At 42.5% G+C, this 18,170-nt stretch overlaps 1 protein-coding gene across 2 annotated transcripts in view; it reads right to left on the reverse strand.

Moving 5' to 3' along the window:
* The window catches only part of ABTB2 (ankyrin repeat and BTB domain containing 2), a 121,771-nt gene extending 103,839 nt beyond the window's left edge, over positions 1–17,932 (reverse strand). Inside the window, exon 1 of one of the 2 annotated variants that reach the window (XM_068194282.1) lies at positions 17,914–17,932. In XM_068194282.1, the coding sequence (XP_068050383.1) occupies positions 17,914–17,917 (4 nt within the window). In that variant the 5' untranslated portion in view covers positions 17,918–17,932. Of the gene's footprint in view, positions 1–7,120; positions 8,249–17,913 lie in introns of those variants that run through there. The other variant, XM_068194281.1, reaches the window with a different exon arrangement.
* Positions 17,933–18,170: the final 238 nt, after the last annotated feature.

Below are 18,170 nucleotides of genomic sequence, written 5' to 3' on the forward strand. Positions count from 1 at the left end.
CACGCTATTAATTCCATCCCACATGTCCCAAGCTCACAGAAGTGCGGCCACCACCCTGGCAGGCTGCAGGCAGACACCTGAATTAGGGGTTGACAAAACCACCTCTGCCGTGCCCTGCCAGGCTCACCAGGTCACCTGCAGTATCCCAACCCTTCCCAAGGACCAGGCTGAGCTCACAGATCCTGCCTGGCTTGGGACCCAAGGCCAAAGGCAAGTCTGGATGAGCTGGGAGTGCAAGGAACAAACCTTTCCTTTTTCTATTGTTGCTTTATTGGGACAAGTCCTATGATGCAAACAAGGCAACTGCACTTCAAAGGCTCTCCTCACTCCCGAGGTTGAAAGGTGATCCTTCAGGTCCCTTCCAACCTGGTATTCCATAAAAAATCCACAACTTGGAACCCTTAAATTGACTCATGCTCTCAACAAGGTCCACCAGGTTTTTTTTTATATATATATATATATATATATATATATATATATATATATATTTGTTGTTTTTAAATGTAGCAGCTCTTCTGTATGGAAAAGAATCAAGAGTTCTGCTGAAGTACTTTGGCCCTAATTTGTAAATGAAGAAAGCATGAAGCCACTACTGTCCCGGATTTACTGGTGCCTCAGGCTTGTTTGGATTGGAATGTCATGTTAGGCACTTCGGTTCAAAACACCATGTAAGTCCATCCCAATAAAACAAGAGTAGCACAAGAAAATCAATTGGCTTTATCCTTGTGTTCATCAGCCTCAATTCTCATAGTTCAACATGAATAAATGTACATTTCCTCCTGCTGTCTCCTGGTGGGGCAAAGCTTCAGCAGGGAGAGAGAGATTCTCCTTAATGTCCAGTTTCCAAAATCCTGAGCTTCCAACAATGGGAAATGTTTATAAATAAGGACCACATAAACTGACTTGTAAAGCTCAGCCCCGACCAAAAGCAAAGTAAGAGCTCAAACATAAATGGAGAGTTATTTTCATCTTGCTTCCAAACATTCAGGAGAATTAAGACAGATGAGAGATTAACTGGGCACTGCAGAGTATCCAGTGGGTTTATTGTGTTTACAGGCCTTTGTTTCTGTTCTGTTTAATTCTGCTGGCACAACTGGCAAATTGCTCAAGAAAAAGTGAAATATAAAATGCATTAGCCTTTAAGAAAGGACAACAAGCTAATTTAGTGAAGATCACAGGATTAACAGCACTTTTGGTCTTATTCTATTTTCTTGCATTGCTGTAAAATGAGTTTTAACAACTTAGTTCTACTTCAGCACCAAGATTTTGGGTTTAAGCTCCCAAGTACAAGCGGGCACTTTGGAGCTTTGGCTTTCTCTGCAGTTAATTAAGTGTTCGAGTCCTCACCCATCCTCCTCTGCAATTTGGACTTGTTTATTGTAAATAAACGTTTCCAGCACTTTTACTTATGTTTCCTGCAACAGAGAACTTCATAAACTGAAACATTTCCTTTGAGTTATTGCAGACCCATCCATTACAAACCAAGCTGGGGAAAGGGACAGAAAAATCAAACCGATGAAGAAAGCTCTAAATGGACCATTAACTGGAGTAATTGAATCACATGATGTATATCAGCAGAAACAAATTATTACATCATGAAAACATTGCAATAGCATTACTACCCAAACAAGATTTTTCAGTGTAAGAATATGTTTCATCTCAGCTCCATTATCAGAACAAAATGTATTCAAAATTCACCACTACCCTTTGTTACTACTGCAGTTAGTTTTGGAATAACTCCAGATTAGGGTGAATTAAGATGTCAAAACAACCAAAAAATATATGTATGACATCCCTGCTCTGGCTGAGTGCTGATCTCAAGGAAGAGGAGGATATCCATAATCCTACAGATGAGTTATGGAAGTTGACTGACAATCAGCAACCCTCTCTTAATCAGGTGATTTGCTGTTTCAAATCACATAAGAAATTAGATGGGGTACATGAGAAAAAAACCCCACTCTGGTGGCTCAGTTCAGCAAAATCAGCTGCAAGATCTCTACTTTAATTGTAGTTATTCCAGGATCAGAAGACATGTACATCAAACACATTGCATTTAGAGCTCATTCCTCATTTTCTGCTCACACACAAACAAAATAACATGTAACAGCACCCCAGATACTGCACACGTGTTCACTGCTAATCTTTGAACTAAACCAGCTTTATTTTTCACCTGGAAAAATCAATTAATCAATGAACCAAACACCAGAACTCTGTTGTCACTTACAGATAAAATTCTGTCCTGACCCAAACAATATCTGCTCAGTTCAAACTTTAGCAGTAACAAGAGATTTCAGCCTTGACAAAAAAGGTGACAGTTTTCTCTCAGAGAGAAACAACTCCTCTGTTTCACAAGGTTAGGTTGCCACCAACACTGATTCCACTAAAAATCTAAACATCATCAGCATTTGCTGCTGGTAGTTACAGACAGAGGGATTTCAGCGCTTGCTCTTTAACCATTTTTACTGAAAGGACACAAATTTTATTGCCATGGGGCAATATCAGCAATGTGAAGGATTTATTTAAGACAGAATCATTACATCATTAATTTTCCTTTACTATAAATAAAAATATATAGATAGACACACAGTAAAGTGGAAAAAAATAGGCAGGTCAGCTTTACTTGCTCTGTACTTTAACATAAGATGCACAGTTAAAAACACAAACATCTGCAGACATGCACCTGGTGGTTTGTTTTTTGTAGGAGAGGTGAGCATGTGTGTACAAGCATTAATATTTAGGCTTAAAGAATTTGTCCCTGTGGGTTTGTGGATAGAAATCCAAGCTCTTGGCTGTGTAGGAGTAGAAGCACACAAGGTGGGCTGAGGGTCCAGAGGTGAATGAAGTCAAAGTTGGAAAAGGATCATAGCCACAACCAACTCACCCAACATGGAAATGTGTACATAAGTTACCAAATTCCTGCCCAGGAATCCCCAAAATTGCTTCAAACTCCTGCTTCAGACAAAGTAACACAGAAGACAGAGTTACTTGATTATTTCTTTTCTGAAACAATTTACAAGCTGCCTGCTGTACCACCATATGAATTCTGTATTTCCCCTCAGATTCATTTATTGATTGCATTTGCAGCCCTTTTCCCCAAAATGCCCCCCTTCCACCATGCAGTGCTTTCCTGAAGACTTGTGGAGCTGATAGCTTATTAAAATTGATGAGGCTCTTGATGAGCACACCAGTTTGTTCAGCTCAGATAACAAAAGGACATTCTGCTTATTGAAATGTCATTGTTTTTCCCCCATGCTGCATTTCAATACAGTACCATGACTATGCAGAAATAAAAAATTTACTTCAGACCATGTGATATGTATAAAAAGGGATTTTCATCACAGTATAGCTCTAAAAAATCCTCTGTTAAAGTTGGCTATAATTTTTAACTTGTAGTACCGCAGTGTAAAATATAAAAGAACACAAGGTTGGTGACAGTAAAGGCTAAGCCCATGTTTGATAAGGTTTGCCAGTATTTAGTATTAGAGAGAAGAAAATTCATGCCTTGTTTAATTTTATAGAGTCCAAACCACTCCCTTACACTGTGAGGAAAGGTTATACATTTCCCCCCTCAACCCTTCCTAAGAAAAATACCTCAAAACACAAGTAGAATTATTTCAGACCCTATTTTTCTACATCCTCAGGTGCGCAAACCACAGACTCATTTGTGGATTAGCTCGTCCAAAGAGAACTTCAAGTGTTTGAGCTAAGAGGTACATGAAGAAACAGCATTATCAGGTTAAATTCCAACCCTTCCCCCTCTCCTTTTTTTTTCCTTTGGCAAAACATCTGTCAACACTTCTATCTCCAGAGCACCAGGATGTGCTGATGCATTAAACAGCACAGCAGGTGGACTGGCAGACACAGGAGTGCCTGACCATAACCAGAGAGTTCACTACAACCCAAGTGCTGTAATTAACAGGGCAATGATATCCAAATGTATTTGCAGTGCTGACAGCTCAGAGTCTAAAGAACCATGCACCAAACACAGGCAGATCAAGTAAAAGATCACACTCCCAAGGCAAGTTCAGATTTCAATTTCCCTCTCAAGCATTTTAAATTAATAGACCTAATTAATATTCCTAATTAGCGTGTCACAAAATCCCTATGAAACCACTGGTGCATTTTCCACCACTGCATATATACATCTCCATGTAAATAAAAATAGAAAATAAAACATGTACTTCAATTTACACTCATTTTACCTTTCATTTAGCTACATTGTTCAGTAGCTGCTTATCTTTTTCGTGCTTTTGTTTCATTTTCTTTCCAGCATTGCACGGTTTTTGCAACGTCCCACCTGCCCAACTCTGAACTCTGCCTAAGAACACCTTACTCCTGGAGGCAAACACACACCCAGAGTCCGGCAGAACTCAGGGCCACTGGCTCAGGTCATTCCTGCTCCTTCCAAGGCACAGCCACCAAGCACAAAGTCAGAACTCACACTGAGGGCAGAGAACAGCTCACAGAAGCAGCAAAAAAGTTGATTAAAGAACAGCTTCACAGAAAGGGCAAATAAACAAGCAAGCCGCAGATTATTATTTATTTAAAAATAATATTAAAATTCCCCCTTAAGCAGTTACAGAGTTTCAAACTTTACCCTTCACGCAGCAGGTGTTGATTAAAACACATTTGTTGTAATACACAATATTGCTCTTTCAGCCTCCAAAGCTTCAAGGGACTGGACTGTGGTCTTTGATGGGAGATTAGTCACTGGAGAAATGCAGGTCCAAACCTCAGTCTCATGAGAATTTCGGAAGATTTATGTATTTACTTACTGTTTCTTTGACTCCAAAGCAGCAGGCTGTCCTGATCTAATAATGAAAATGGTATTCAATAGATCATAATGCCAGAAATGTCCATTATGATAATCCCGTGCAATCTTCTGTATAGGACAGCGCCATGGATTTCATCCAGGGATTACAATGCTTGACTGGAGCTAGAACTGAACCTCTAAGTGCTTTTTATCTCTGCCATCAAACTCAGGGCTATAAAACAAAACCCCACACACACATCCCCAAGTTTGCAATTCACGAGTGCTCCACTAAATGCTTTTACTAGAAACGAAGCAAAAGTGACAGTAAAGCAAGTTTCCCTATTCCTTAAACAGGAATAAATCCAGTTATTTCACTGCCAGATCTACTTCAGATTTAAATTAATGTAAAAGACAAGATCATTTGAAAGCACTGTGCAGAATGATGTGACTGCTACTCATTTACAATTCCTACAGGGAGAAGAATAGAGAAGTTATTTCAAGCTTTTTTGCATCCATATAAAACCATTTGTGGCCTTCCAACTGCAAGAAAAGCCATTTAGAGGATTCACTGACTTGTGTCAGGTAAAACACTAGTGACAGACTGTCACAGGAAATCACAGGATGCCTTCATGTGCGGTTTTATTCAATTTCCAGACTTAAAAAATGCATTCAGTTATTGACAGGATTCATCTGAAAGGCAGGAACAACAAAAGAGGCAACAGAAGCCAATCCTTCTGTGGCCACTGACTGCTTGGCTTTCCACTGTGTGGGAGCGTTATCATAACTGACCATTTGGTGCTCTGAATATTTATAAGCATTTGCCTGTACACTCACCCTTCTTCCCATTCAACACCAGCACCCATTCACTCACTGCAGTTTTTCCAGGGAAATTTCTCTTAAGAAATAGATGTACATTTCGGTTCGCAGAACCAAAATATTTTACTCCAGGTTCCCTAAATAAGGAACAAGGGAGGAGAAACAAGTCCTTTTCTCGGAGCTGGTGGCAAACAAACACTCCCATGAAAAACGAAGAATGACAAGTGTTTTGGCAGACACATCCTCATACCTCTCTAATCACCCAAGCGCTTTTGGTTAGAAGTGTAGATGTCTGTGTTTGACCTTGAAACTTACAGTTATGCCTTGAACCAGAGCCAAGAGAACATCCAAAAGGCTCTTCACATTTATTTCACAAGTGTTTAGTAATGCTGACCCAATGGGGACAACTCCCTGCAGTCACCTACTCGTGATCTGAACTACAGAATTGCCTGGGTATGGAAAAACTGCAGGAAATCAATGCACCCAGGGAGGAGGAGGTGAGTCAGCCCATCTCTGACAATTTCAAAGGTCTTTTTCCCTCAAATTAAAACAGCTCCTTCTCTCGTTATGAGATTCCCCTGTGAAAAGACCAAGCCCCTTGGCTTTACAGAGTTAAATCACAAACGTGTTAAGCATGGAATAGCCGACCGTAACAGAGGCCAGCAAAAGTCATGAAACCGTGGGTGGTACACAAAATACTTTCCAAAACTGAACGTTTCCCTGAATTTTCCATGGGAAAATATGGTATTCCTCAGTGCGACAATACAAAATAAACAGTGCAGCTCCTTAACACAACTGTCACGGCTTAAGCCTTCCAAACTGCTCCTCGCTCCCGTAAGAAGATGCCAACATTCCTCTATCTGCTTGAGTGTTCGGAAAGTTTGCTTCCAAACAAATGGCAGCGGTAAGTACCTTAACACTGTGTTATTCTCATCGCTGAGACACCGTCCTACGCTCACACACACGCTCTTGTTTATGGCAGGAAAGGACACCACACGTTTCTACTGAGTTACAAGGAATTCCAAAGTATACAAGTTCAAAGTTTTTGCTTATAAAGTGAATTTTACTACCGCAGAGGGAAAAAAAAAAAAAAAAAGTTGTTTTCCCTCTCCAGGCTGTAGGTGGTAACAGTGTCTTTTAAGATGAAACTAGAAGATACTCGCAGTAAGATAAATTTTGTTTAAAAGAGATATAGTGGCACTTTCTGGACAGCAACTTGTAAAGCACATTTCACGTTAGAGTTACAGAGAACATATCTGCACGCCAGTTAGAGGGAAAATGCTCAAAACAGCAGCTGGTGCAAAGTCAGATGTTTGTTAGGACAACAGGGCTTGGTTTCCCACAGCCTTTTATAACCTGGTACATCTTAAGAACAGAGCAGGATCCTGCCTGGCAGGACCATCGTGCCTACTTTACGCACACACAAACCACGACCAAGATGCAATCCAGATGCAAAGAAAACCCAGAAAAACCCCAAGTCCACAGAGAGCGAGGACTTTGCTGTAAAGCTTGCTGGTATGAAGACAACAGACCGTAAAAGCTGGATCTTACCATTGGCGTTTTTCCCACAGATGAGGTGCTCGTAAGGTTGCAACACTCCCCAAAGTTCCGCATCGTTGTTGATAACCATCTCCAGAATTTCAGCCGAGATCTCCCCTCCACCATCAGGGCTCTGACTCGCCAAAATCCTAGCCTTTATCTCTTCCACCAGGTTCTCCATGCAAGCGGTTAAGGAGATGGCCGCGTACTCGTGGATCCTCACCGAGATCCTCGTGTCCACCATCCACCTGAAAAACCTGCCCACCGAGAAGGTGAGGCCGCAGCGGGCGGATTTGCCTTTCCTCAGCCCATCGCCGGCGCTCATGCTGTACAGGGAGAGCGCCTTGACGGTGGCCAGCACGCAGCTCTCGGCCAGGGCCCAGCTCTGGATGAGTTTGATGGCGCTCTGCACCTCGAAGCGGGTGCACTTGGAGTGCATCACGCTGAGGCGCTGAGCCTCCCGGGACACCCTGATCAGGGCGCGCCGCAGCAGCTGCGAGAGCCGCCTGACAGCCTCCTGCGAAAAGCTCCTGCCCTGGCCCTCTCCCTTCCCTCTGCGCAGGATTCTGCCGATGTCTTCATCAGTCCAAGGGTACTCCTCGAGATCCGGCAGCTTAGGGCACTTGGAGAAGATATCTGCGACCTCGGGGTCTTCCGGCAGCACGGTGTTCACGGTGTCCCAGCTGTTATTCCTACTGTTCATGGAGCCCGAGTAGTACCACCAGTTGCCTCTGTGCTGAGAAGAGGTGAAGGCTTGCGAGTTGGACTTGGAAGAAGAGAGACTAAGGGACCTGCAGGAATCCCCTGCCCCATAACCAGAGTCCAAAGTTAAATCTTCCAGGGTCTTCAGAGTCGAGCTGTATATCCCAGCCATAGGAAAGACGGGCTAAGCCAAGCGGCACGACAAGCGCGAAAGGTGAGGCTGGGGCAGATCCCTAGCGAACCCGGAACGGCGCAGGAGGATTGGCAGCGCAGCGGGCAGGAGCCCTCCCCGAGGGCCCGGCTACCTCCATCCCGGCGGGAGGCTGCGCTCAGCCATGTCCCGCTCGGGCCGGGCGCGGCGGAGGGCGCGGAGGCTGCGGCGGGGCCGGGCCGGGACGGGCGCTCGGCGGCGGCTCCGGCGCAACTTCCCCGCCGCGGCTCCGCCGCGCGCCCCGCACCGCCGCATGCAAATGAGGCGCGCGGCGAGCACCAATCGCCGGCGGCGGGGGAACGGCCCGGCCAATCACAGACGAGGGGGCGGGGCGGGGGAGCGGCCCGTGCAGGCCGCGCGGGGCGGCGGGCGGGGGTCGGCGCTCGGAGCGGGGATGGTGCGGGCGGGGGTCGGCGCTCGGAGCGGGGATGGTGCGGGCGGGGGTCGGCGCTCGGAGCGGGGATGGTGCGGGCGGGGGTCGGCGCTCGGAGCGGGGATGGTGCGGGCGGGGGTCGGCCCGCGGAGCGGGGATGGTGCGGGCGGGGGTCGGCCCGCGGAGCGGGGATGGTGCGGGCGGGGGTCGGCCCGCGGAGCGGGGATGGTGCGGGCGGGGGTCGGCCCGCGGAGCGGGGATGGTGCGGGCGGCCCCGGGGCCCGGAGCCCCCGACGGGAGCCTCTGAGTCACGGCGGGTCCCCCCAAACCGGGCTCGGGCCGGGAGCCGCGCGCGGAGCGGAGGAGCCCAGCGCGTCCCCGTCCCGCCGGCGTGCACGGGACGAGCGCGCCCCCGCGCGGCCGCAGCGGGGAGCGCTGGGCGGAGCCGCGGGTCTGGTGGTGTTTGGGGCTCGGCTCCTCAAATCCCGGTATTTTAACTTAAAACCGCGCTTTGCACATCTTCCTACAAAACGCAGCCCCCACAAAGATCCCAAACCCGCTGCTGTTTACGGCCCCCTGACCGAGGCAAACACGAAAAGGCAAGAGAGAATGCGTGTCCTTGATAATGCCACTGTGACAAAGTGTGTAAACACCCAAAAACACAGCTCAAAGGATGACATTTTTGTCTGTTCGTGCACACGAATTTTGAAGTTTGCTCTCTATTCCTGCCATACACTCACTGTTTGTAGGATATATGTGAAAGGGTATGAGTAGAAGCCTAAAGAGAGTACATTCAAAACTACTCAGAAAGGACATTTTCACTTGAAAAAGTACTTTCAAGACAGAACTTACACAGTCCTTAACTACAGACTAAAAAAAAAAAAAAAATTGCATATTTTCTACAGTAATGTCCCTTACAAGATACAGCTTCCAACTATTATCAGCTTCAATACCTGGATTTCCAGAGTTAAGTTCAAAATGACAAATTGTCTTTGCACCATGAGGACAAACTTTTCAGCAGGGCCTGTTGCACTAGGACAGGGGGAAATGTTTTTTAATTGACAGAGGGATGGTTTAGATGATACCATATCATTAGATGATAGATCTTTAGATGAAAAGAGATTTCCTGCTTCTAAACTACAATGCCTTACAGGACATCCATTGTCTTTTTGTACTGCAGTATACACATTATTTAGTGTCGATAAAAATGTATCATAACTATTAGGCATTAATTATATACTAGAAAAAACATCTATTTAACTTATGCACTTCTGCTCACAGGATCAAGCAGCTTCTGTTTATACTAAAAGACAAAATATTGAACAAGGCATCCTAACTTCCACTAGCTAAACCCCAAATTTGATTTAAAAAAAAAAAACCAAAACCATAAGATTATCTTTTATCTTTCTTATATTGAAGCCCAACTATAATGAAGCTCACAGCTTTTTCATAGCTTCTCCCCATGAAATCATGAACACAAAGGAAAAGTTGTCTAATAAAACCAGACCCAATTCTCTCAAAGTAATTCCAATTTATTTGGAAATCTTAACACCTCAGCACCTCATCTCTGCTCCACTGTCAGCTCTGAAATTGGTATTGCTTTGCTCAGGTGCTGTTTTACAGATCAAAGCTCACTCTGCTATTTTGGCATATTTTTTAGACTATATTTTTAAGAGCTGACAATACAAAACTGACAGTAAACATGGTAAATAGGTCTCTAAATGTGAAACAAGGCAGGACTGAGTCAAAGAACCCAGTTTTAAGTCTCATGTCTCCAATCAGTCCACTTCTGTATAAAAAATTATCACCTTTTTTCTTAGTTCTGTATTTAATCCCCAATCTCAGGGTGCCATGGACTACTGCAGGCCTCTTAAACGAGACTTTGGGTGAGTGACCATGTGGTGCCGCCTCAAAACCAGGGCATTTATTTTAGTCCCTGTTAGTTCCTCAAAGATCATGCACAGAAGACTTGTATCTTCACAAGGATCACTGCAAGAATGGAAATGGGGCAAAAAAGGCAACAGAGTTGGCCTCTCTCACCAAAAATCCTTAATGCTTTGGTTTGTGATGCCTCTTTGCAAAAGCTTGCTCTAAAACTCATCCTGTTCTATCTCCTAGGATTCATTTCAATCACAAAAGCAAGGCTAAATTGACACAGAGAATTGCTACACAGTTGGCAGATAGGAACTTGATATTATTTAGGAAAAATACAGCTGTGCAAGCACTCAAAACTTCTACAAACCATTTCTGTTCCTTCCCTTTATCACACTTCTCCCATACTCCCACACAGTTTGTTATTCCTGCCATTCCATGTCATTTAACAACACCAAAAATTATCTGGTTTAACAAGCAGTGTCTGCTTTCCCCACTCCCTTCAGTGTTTTCTCATTGCAGTATTTATTTATAAAAGAAAAACCTTTGCCAGAAAAACCTTCTGCTGCAAAGGTATCACCAGCCTTTTCCACAGGGGGAAAAACCTTAGAACAGAAGCACCCCCAAAAATGGAAAGGATTTTCCTTACTGAAGATTTAAACCTCACACTCCAAGATGTTGAACCCAATAAGGACAACAAGTCATACATCAAAACACCCATAAAAACAGCTTAACATTCCTTGATTTATAAGGCACAATAAATACTCAGCTTTTGTTGTTGTTGTTTGCATATGTTTCAACTAGAGCCATCAGGAATCCCAAGTTATTTTCACACCATAAAAATCAACTTTCCACAGACAGATTTTCTCATAATCATTTCTCTCTAAAATTAGTGTTAAAGTAGAAACTACCAGAAGACTTCCAGGAACATAAACAAAACAGATAAAACATGAAACATTAGAAGTTCCATAATAAAAAAACCATGGGACTCTGGAAGCTCTGTTTTCCTTCGTGTAAAGGGTTCAGAGATGAGCTTTTCTAGCACTGATAAACTACAGGGTTTAAAATTTTGAATTTAAAGTACATCAGAAATAATTAAAAATAAAAAGCCTTTGCATTCTCTGATACACCAAAAGCAACTGGATAAATAGGAAACCTATTTAAAAAACAAACACTTGTTTTAAGGAACTACAGCAGTCAAAACAAATGTAAAATTCCCATAAACTTAACCTCTACCAAAAACTCCAAATCACTACTTTTTAAAGTAACCAATACTGAGATTGACCTGTTACTGTTCAAGCCACAAAGTTCAGTGAATCTCTAGGAAATAACATTCATAGATGGTATTGAGCAGCATAAGCATCTCTTACCTCTAAGCCCCACGTAAGCTTATTTTATTCACTTGAAGAAGACTCAAGAATTTCCAACAGGAAAGGAAAAAAAATCAACAACACAACTGGCCATAACAGAGCCCTCAAAGAAGCTGCTTGATTGGTGCTACCACCCCTCAGAGCAGTACCAAAGAGAGGGGAGCCCTTTCCAAACCTTATTTAAAGCAGTTTGTGGGAGGGAGTGTTAATGAGCCCAAAGGCTCAACAGCTGGCTGGGCTTCCATGGATGTTGCTGGAAATTTCCTTCTCAAGCTGCTGTCTCTGTTTTGAAAGTGCTAATGGCCTTTTCCTTCTACAGCTACTTCATTAAACTGCATTTTATCTGCAAGGTTCAGAACTATTTTTGTTAATAAAGAAAGATAGCTGCTGTCTGATACCTGAAAATCAGTGTGAGCCCAAATAGCAGAGATGAAGCATGACTAGAGCAGGTGAATCACATATCAAGTCTAAATTAAATGAAAAAAAAAAAGTGTTAAGAGGATTCATTTTGCATATTTTCAAAGCATCACTGATGGAGAGAAAATGTTCATGTGGTTTGTTTTCTATCATTGCAGCAAAATCTCCATCCAGCCCTCAATTTATTGTCTAACTGGAGTTGCTGGTCCAGTACTTGGAGTGACCAAATACTCCCTGCTGACCTCACCACTGCCAGGTTCTTGTGTCTTCCCAGCTGGAGAGAAAATCTATTCAATGTGTAATAACTCAAAGTCTCCCCCCATTCATTTTGTGCAAAATGGCCTTTGCCAAGGTTACAATACTTGTCTTTCAGAATGTCTTGATTGGTAATTTAGTTAAATCTACTTGATAGCACTAATTAAAATTTAAAAAGAGAACATAGAATCTCATGAATGTAGAATTTTAGGAATAATACTGTCCCTTGTGAAAACTTTTCAGATGGTTAGAAGTCACTGAAATCAGAATGTCTGCTGAACAAATCTTCAGGCTGTTAATAATAAATGGACATCTCACCTTCTCCCTGTCTTGGTTTTATCTGTGATTTAGCATAGCCTAAAACTACATTTTGCTATTAACAATTCCTACCAAGAGAAACACTCCTGCTTAACATATCTTGCCTCATTTTTTCCCTACTCTACTATTTAGCCTAATAAAAGACATTTCTTGTCCTTACATAACTTGCCTTGCTCGTATCCTTAGGCTGTCAATTAAAACATAATTTCTATTTAAATAAGATCAGGAACTTAAATTTGCTTAGCATAGGAAATCAGCCCAGATCAGCATTACTGTTATTTATAATGACAGATAAGGCAGAGCTTCTCAAAATTAATACTGTCAGGAAAGAAGGGGTCATGTCTATCATGACTCATAGTGACTGTTAAGCAAGACCATTTAAAAACCTTTAATTGCTGAAGATTTTATATTACAGCCTGCTTCTGACACACATTTTCAGGTATGAAAAGCATAAGAAGCACTGGGAATCTATTAAGAATATATTTTCTACATTCAAGAGCTGCCTTTTGTAGTAGATGTAATTGGAGTGATAAGGAACTTGGAGTGAAATCTCCATGCACAGGTATATCAGATGCCCCAAATGAGCAAATAAGTCGTTTTCTGCTGCTGCAGACAACTTCTTCAGAGATCCTTCAAAGCAAACTGGTCAGGTACCAGTCATGTACAAACTGGTCAGCATCCCTTTGTCTTTGGGAAAGAGGTGGAACAAATAAGCCTGGAAAGAATTAAAGACAAAAGGGTGATTCAGAATCACAGAGTTTAGATTGGAAGGGACCTTCCACTTACTTCCTTCCACACCCTGCCATGGGCAGGGACACCTCCCAAGAGACCAGGTTGCTCCAAGCCCCATCCAGCCTGGCCTTTGAAGCCTTCCAGGTTTGGGGATTCCACAACATGTCTGGAAAACCTATGCCTGTGTGTCAGCACCCCCACAGGGAAGAATAAATTCCCAACACTTGACGCAGGATACAGTTGTCTTTCTGGATTGCAAGTGTGTGTTGCTGGGTATTGTTGAGCTCCTCATCAGCCAACACCACCAAGTCTTTTCCAGGCTGCTTTTAATCCATTCTGCAGCTATTTAGGAAGGGGAAATGATGCCTTCCACGATGATATCAGTGGTATGATGGATGAGGGAAGGGCAGTGGATATTATCTTCACCACAGCAAGGCTTTTGACACTCACTCCTGCAACATCCTCATTGACAAACTGATTAATTTTTTTGCCTGGATAAATGGCTCCTTTCAATCTAAGTGGAAAACAACTTTGGGTAAAAATCACTATTGGAAAACAAGTTGGATGTGAGCTGGGAATACATACCCGTGGCAATGAAAGCCAGCAGGATCCCAGGAAAAACACTGCCAGCAGGTGGAGGAGGTGATCCTTCCCTCTGCTCAGCAGTGATGAGACTCAGATGGAATCAGAGTCCAGCTCTGGGTTTTCCAGTATAAAAGAGGTGCAAACAAACTGGAGTTAGTCCATCAAAGGGACAGAAAGATGATTAAGGGACTGGAGTTTCTGTCATTTGAGAGGCTGAGACTCTTCATTCTGGAGAAGGTGGGACAGTAGCTCTGCCTATAAATACCTGAAGAATAAAAAAAAAGGGAAAAGACAGGGAAAAAACAAGAAGCAGTAGGCTCAAACTGAAATACAAAATATTCAGTTTAAACTCTAAACCCCCCCACCTTTTACTGTGAGGGTGTAAGACACTGGATCAGGTGAAACAGGTGAAAACCTGGAGCAGGTTTCCCAGGGAAGTTGTGGAATCTCCATAGTCAGAGATATTCAAAACCCAACTGGACACAATCCTGGACAAGCTGCTTTAGCTGACCCTGCTTTGTGATCTCCAGAGGTGCCTTCCAACCACCAAAAGGATTCCATGAATCCTGTTCTTTCCTGCAAAGGGTGGAAGAACCATTTCCAACACAACCTCCCCTTTCTGAAGTCTGCCTACATTTGGAATGATTCTCCTCACAAACTTTCAGCACTACTGCTGAATCCTCTGATCTCTAAACATTTCTGGTTCATTTTGTTTTTAATCTCTCTCAATTCAGCACACATTGTATACATTAAGGCATCTTTAAATCAAACCTTTTCTAAGAATGAAAGTGGTACTGAAGATGCTTCCTACACTTTTAGGAAAGAGCCTCCCTCCCCGGCAGCTTTTTCACTTATAATGCATTTATTCCATGGGTGTTTTTTGAAAAAAAAATGGAGGTAGGAAAAGTAAACTAATCTTGGAAACAACCAATGACATTTTATCTAATTTAAAATGTAATCCTCAACAAGCACTAAACATTTCTGTCCTGAAATTTGGAGTGTATGAAGACAAGAGTTGATACAAAAATACTTTTTAAAATTTTAAGTGCAACCAGACAACTGAGCAAGTGTTATAGTAGGCCTTATTTGGAATGATTATGGAACTACAAAATTATGGACCTATGTTGGATTATTTTGCCCAATAAAATGATTGTGATGACAAAGGGTGGAGAAAAGCGTCAGAATAAGAAAGATCAGACTAGAATGCATTAAATTCCTGGATAAAAACTTGGTACAGTATAAGACTGTCTCAGTCACTATCAGAAACCTTATCAGTGAGGGTTCATGGGGAGAATTATATTTTACCTGGAATCAGATCAAATGAAGGGAGTAAAAGAGTATTTACTTCATCACACGACAATATTCAAGATGAAGGGTGTACTGAAACTTACTGAGGCCTCTTTTCCCCCTCCTCCTCTTCTCATTTCACTACTACTATTAATCACAATTTTACAGTGCCTGCATTTTCTTCCTAATGCAGGAATCAAACAACCAGAACATTCTGAGAGCCATCAGGCATTACCAAGTAGCTGCAGAGAAGGATTTTGTTCTTCAGCATTTAACAGCTTCTAATTTATAACATCCAGCTATAAAGTTACAGCAGGATAAACTTCTCCAGTCACCCAGATCCTTAGCTCTGATCTAACACCAGGCCTGCCAAGTCTGTGTATGATAGCTACCAGTGTAAAATAACTCTTTGGAGGCACTTGAAATAATCTCAGTTATCTGGTCACAGGATCCACTGCCATATCATGTCTGTGTGGAAGCCTGCTGCAGTCCTGTGTACCAAAACACACATTTGGAAGAACTTCATGTCAAAATTGCATTTATTACTACAGCCATTCACTGGCTGTAATATCAGCCTGTCTCATGAGGCACTTGATAGAGCCAATTACGTGTATCAATTGCAACGGATGTGTGTCATGTTTCCTGAAACAATGTTCATATCCTCAGCTCTCCCCTGTTGGCCAGGGACACAGTATTGACAAGAACATTATCAAGACTCTATCACAGTAATTACAAAGCCAATGGAAATAATAGCCAAAGAGAAAGAATTACAGCTAAATATTGTATTTTTCATAACCCTGGTCAGGAAGTTGCTAGGAAGCCAAATAAAGTACAACCCTCTAAGAGTGCTGTGAAGTGGATGCTCCAAAGCTTATCAGGCCATGCTGAGATCACTGGTTATTTACAATGGTAAACAGTGCTGAAAAGAATTGAAGAGAAATTATTGAGAACATTAAAGGTCAAAACCCACACTTGCCTTGCCTGGGATCATTCAGAACCATCGGACAAAAGTTGCAGTCGTTGTTCTGGTACTGAAATACACCAAGTGTAGCAACAGCTTCCTAGCTACTATTCCATCATCATCTACACCGGCTGTGCGTAAATTCTGCTTCCCCCTGGTCGTGCTTAAACCTTTATTTTCCCAAGGAATCCCGAACTCGGTAGGATTAGCAGCTTTGCCGTGTCATGTAACCCGCTGCCTTCCTCTTGAGGCCGCAATGCCGCATTTTAACTGCTGTGGGTTGTTCGTCAGGACGTGTGGGAGCTCCAAAAGGAGCAGAATGCGGGATGCTGAGGGGAACGATGAAGGCACAGCTGTGTGAACAAGGGCTGTCTGTCACTCCCCGTGGGATGGGCATGTGTGTGAGCTCTGATGAGGTGCTGCTGCCTACGTGGCACAGGTGATCCTGTCCCCACGATGTGACACTGTCACAAGGTCCTCGCCTCACAGAGGGACCAGCATGTGCAGCACTCGGCACACGTAGAGTGCAGGATGTCCAGAGGAACATCCCGACTGCATGGTAGCAAAGCTGCCGACTTTCTAGTTATAAACCTCAAAATAGAAATCTGCTTTCGTTCCTCATCCTTAGCCTAAAGCCTCTGGAAGGAGGAGCATCTTTCTCTCCACTGGCAAGACAGACTCAGCACCGTGTCTGAGATTTTTCCACAAAGGGAAGTGAGTGCAGTGTGGTAGTGAAACTTTGCCACTGTTTTTTCTACTCAACTGAGGAGCAGATCAATAACTCTGTGAGGTTTCAGGTGCCTCACTTTGAATTGGTATAAATCCTGTAAAGTTCAAATATGTTTGTGGGGAAAAAAAATAAAAAATAATCATTATTTCCAGCAACTAAATATTTCCTATAAAGAAAGCCAAATGTGATAATAAGGGGGAAACCCACAACAAAACATCTTTAATTGCAGAATTCTCTTTTTGCTAAGAACTTCTTACCTTTTTACTTCATGACCCCTAATCTTCTTATCTCTGATTTCTCTGGTGAACTCAAGAGTTTTTTCACCCTTTCCATTAAACACCAGAAAACTTTGCCTACCTGCAAAGAAACCTACAAGAGAATGCCATAAATGTTTCAGTTTGAAGTATATTTCATATTGTTTAAACACCTCAGAACCAATAGTGTATAATTCTAATTTAGTAAATAAATGAGTGGTTGCCCAAAATTAGGCTGTAATTTTAATAGTTATATCTAAAATTTTTAAGTCCTACGTGAAAAGTGTGATATAACTCACCCAGCATGACCATTAATATTGGCTTTTTATAAAAGAAAAACAAGCCAGAAACCCAAGCTTCATACCACTAGTAGGCCACTAAAACAGGTAAGTTTGAGATAGAGGAAAAATCTTTCTCTCTCAAAGAATCTGTAAAAGAGTTTCAAAGAAATCTCTTTTTTCTGTATAATATTGTAACACTATTCTAGTATTCACTACTAAGTTATATTACCCTTATTAAAAAGTTCAGAAACCTATTTCAGTGAGAAGATTTAAACTCCGTATGTTGAAAGCAGGAATTTGTAGCTGGACATTTATTGCCAAGTGAGTGTAGTAATTAATGGGAACTTTCTAAGTGAATATGTTGATCAGAAAGTACCATCCATAATGCACTGGTCACGCTTTTCCAGCATGTTTCTTCCCAGTTTTTATGTGAATGAACAATATTTTGCCATATCACCCATCTTCTGAAGATGCAGAATGTGTATCCCACCATGGTTTTGCTGCAGCAGAAGAACATGTGTAATTCCAATCTCAAAAAGTAAAATCCTGGAGAAAAAAAACATTAGGGAAGCAATCCCATACTAAGGTTTCAAGTCTAATTGTCAGCTCAGTACAGGCACATGTTGTTAATTAGCACTGTTGGCTCAGAAACCACCTTGTCAACGTGCAGCATGAATAAACATAATGCCATCCAGCTCCTTGGATCCCTAATTC

This window comes from Anomalospiza imberbis, chromosome 6 (genome assembly GCF_031753505.1).
Source record: "Anomalospiza imberbis isolate Cuckoo-Finch-1a 21T00152 chromosome 6, ASM3175350v1, whole genome shotgun sequence".
Lineage (NCBI taxonomy): Eukaryota > Metazoa > Chordata > Aves > Passeriformes > Viduidae > Anomalospiza > Anomalospiza imberbis.